Source organism: Camelina sativa, chromosome 3, assembly GCF_000633955.1.
Source record: "Camelina sativa cultivar DH55 chromosome 3, Cs, whole genome shotgun sequence".
NCBI lineage: Eukaryota > Viridiplantae > Streptophyta > Magnoliopsida > Brassicales > Brassicaceae > Camelina > Camelina sativa.
This window is the reverse complement of record NC_025687.1, coordinates 17,248,372-17,251,648: the sequence shown is the minus strand read 5'-3', so window position 1 is coordinate 17,251,648 and position 3,277 is coordinate 17,248,372. Positions and strand designations below refer to the sequence as shown.

At 42.6% G+C, this 3,277-nt stretch overlaps 2 protein-coding genes across 4 annotated transcripts in view; both read left to right on the top strand.

The window, feature by feature from the left end:
- Positions 1–1,859, top strand: part of LOC104777400 (probable S-adenosylmethionine carrier 2, chloroplastic) — a 10,321-nt gene extending 8,462 nt beyond the window's left edge. For all 3 annotated transcript variants that reach the window (XM_010501646.2, XM_010501645.2, XM_010501647.2), the window contains exons 13-16: positions 343–639; positions 742–1,042; positions 1,121–1,419; positions 1,507–1,859. The gene's annotated coding sequence lies outside the window, so the exon portion shown is untranslated. The remainder of the gene's footprint in view (positions 1–342; positions 640–741; positions 1,043–1,120; positions 1,420–1,506) is intronic.
- Positions 211–1,893, top strand: LOC104779074 (tryptophan aminotransferase-related protein 4). The gene is given in 4 exon segments (XM_019243820.1): positions 211–639; positions 742–1,042; positions 1,121–1,419; positions 1,507–1,893. Coding segments are annotated over 4 exon segments (1,182 nt in total). The 5' UTR covers positions 211–355; the 3' UTR covers positions 1,805–1,893.

Below are 3,277 nucleotides of genomic sequence, written 5' to 3'. Positions count from 1 at the left end.
TGATGTTTTGATGAATATGAAGTATTTAGATTCTTTACGTATCTTTGCTTGATTCTCTACTTTTTTCTTTCCTAGAAAAATTGTCGTCCTCTTTTGTTTAATGAATTCAACATGTTAATTGTATTTTAAGTCAATTCTAAAACTGGCTAGTTACTGAAACTTCAACTTTGTGTGCACGTTATCAGGTTACTATATAATCCACAATTATTTAACAACTGTTTTGATTCATTTGTAATATATATGTATTGTTAAATTGAATCCTTTTATACTTACCAGTAGCCTGAAAGAGTTGTGGTTTTAATAAATGAGTATACAAACAGTTTGAAGCATAAGTTTTTGCAGGTTTTAAGTAAAGATGCTGCTGAAGAAGCTACTTCTTACGGTGTCAATCATCTTGAATATCGTATTCACCATCCATATTCTTTATAATAATTCAACCAAATGGAATCCAACGTGGACCAATTAAGCTGCGGTTGAAGCTGAAACTGCAGCCTCTGTTTCATGCTCAGGACATGGCAGAGCTTACGTGGATGGTCTTGGTGTCCTTGATGGCCAGAAACCTCCTTGTGAGTGCAACAATTGCTACACAGGCAAAGATTGCTCCGTTCTTCTCAAAGATTGCCCTGTCGATGCTAACTCGTATGTACAACTTTTTATCTCATCGTCATTTTGATCATTATGACCAAACTATATTGTAAAATATGTATTGAATGTTTGTTGTTTTTTAATGAACTTTTGAAGAGGAGACCCTTTGTTCTTGGAGCCTTTCTGGATGCGAGAAGCCGAGAGCAGTGCAGTTTTGGTCTCGGGATGGCATAGGATGAGATATAATTATCAAGATGGGACACATGTGTCTCGAGAGCTCGGAAAGGTCATTAGAAAACTGCATAGTGTATTGGGAAACGCTGTTACAGATGACAAATTCGTAATCTTTGGATGTGGATCCACACAATTACTTGCAGCAGCTGTCCATGCCTTGTCTTTGACAAACTCATCAGTATCATCACCTGCAAGGCTTCTGACTTCTATTCCATACTACTCTGTAAGTAAGCCGGCCTTAACCTCTTCCGAAAACTTGAAATTTTTTGAATTCTTTAGTCTAATCTGTCTGTGTATGCAGATGTACAAGGCCCAAGCAGAGTTCTTTGATTCAGCACATCTCAAGTTTGAAGGAGATGCGTCTGCGTGGAAGCAGAGCGAGCACAATGATAATATCACGCAAGTTATAGAGGTAGTGACATCTCCGAATAATCCAGATGGGGAGCTGAAAAGAGCGGTTCTTGATGGTCCTAATGTAAAAACAGTTCATGATTATGCTTATTACTGGCCTTATTTCTCACCTATTACACATCCAGTTGATGGAGATTTGAGCCTGTTTAGTCTCTCCAAGACTACAGGTCATGCTGGCTCAAGATTCGGGTGATTTGAGAAACTTTTGCTTTCCTAGTACTCTAAACAAAGCTTTAGACTGGTGACAAACGACTCACAAGGTTTTTGTTGATGCAGGTGGGGATTGGTAAAGGACAAAGCTGTTTACGAAAGAATGAAAAGATATATAAGTTTAACTAGTATGGGTGTTTCAAGAGATACACAGCTTCATGTCCTGAAGTTGCTCAAAGTAATAGTTGGCGATGGAGGCGATGAGATATTCCATTTTGGCTATGGAACTTTGAAGAAAAGATGGGAGACACTGAACAAGATATTCTCCATGTCCACGCGTTTTTCGCTCCAGACAATCAAACCTGAGTATTGCAACTATTTCAAGAAAGTCAGAGACTTTACTCCTTGTAATGCAAGAAAGTGAGACTTTTGGTTTGGTACTATATAAAACTTATAATCATGTGCAGTTGATGTCCAAATCGGTCCAATTAGAGTATTTTAGTTCGGTGTTTAGAGGGTTGAAGTTCTCTTTTATATATGAAAAAGTCGGGCTACAATTGATAACGACGAGCTAGAAAATGACGAAAAGGAAACAATTGACGAACTGCGAGCTCGTCAAATCGATACTTTGAGAACCTGTTCTCTCATACAAATTTCCCCTCCGTTTTTCGTGTCCTCTCGCCGTACGCCGTACAGTCACTATTTATAGATTACTGTGTTGGTTCGTCATCCGAAAAGACCAAAATAACCCTTTTTGGCCTATCAATTCCTTTGGGCCTTTTCTGGGTTGGGCCTATTGTAGGGGTGAGATCCACCCCTAACAGTATTCCCCCATCTTCAGTTCGCAGTTATGCGGAGAACTCTATGTCTTCTAGTGATCCCCTGGCTGCTGCGTAAGCTTCGAGCCTTTGTCTTCAACGACGAGCCGGATTCGAGGTGGGCAAACGATGGGCACTTGAAGGGTATGCAAACAAGTATTGGGAAATTAGAGAGTCGCGCGTGAGCTTTCCCGTTTCCCGAAAAGCACTGTCACATCGTCACGCATTTATCTTGATGCGCTTGACGTCCGAAAGTCATAACAACGCTTCGATCCTCGAGTTGTAATGATGATTTCTTCGGGAATCCTCTTTTCCCTTCTATAAATACCCACCTCTTCTTCATCATGGCTTCATTTCTCTCCATCGATTGTTTCCTCAGCTCGTCGTCCCAAGTACTTTCTTCCCTCGTCTTCTAACTCGTCTATATATTTGTTTTCTTGAGACTTTCTATGGCCTCCCCCGGTCCACTTCGTCTGATTCTTTGGCGGCGAGCCACCTTTGTCAGAACACCTCGCCTGATTCCAGCGGCTCGACTAGATCGGACCGTCGTGTGGCGAGATCTCCGACGGGTAGTCTTGTTTCTTCGGGGTCGTCGACTAGTTCTGACGACACCAATTTGGCCGAACTCCAACGTCGCATCTTCTCCGGTGTGGCCGTTCCGAGTTCGTTAGCCCTTCCATACCAGATTCCTTCCCTTATCGACGAGGACTTTGACGACATGATCGTTCCGGCGGATCGCATCATTAGGCACAGATCTCTCCCGTCGGTTGCCGACCCTTCAGGAGCCAGGGAGCATGCCCTTTATTTCGTTCCCCGGTCTTCCTCTAAACGCAAATCGGCTCTCGAGGCGGTTCAGATCGGCGAATTCCCGGCCAATCTTGTCATCATTATTCCCGAACGTGATCAGCATCCTTGGGATGTTCTTGAGGGGTTCATTTGTCTCTCAGAGAAAATTTTCTCCAAATGCGGGATTACTTTTCCCCTCCCCTCTTTTCTGATGTTGTATTTTGCTAAGCGCAAGATGGCGATTTCTCAGTTCGCTCCGGCTACATTCCGGAACGCGGTTGGCATCTCAATTT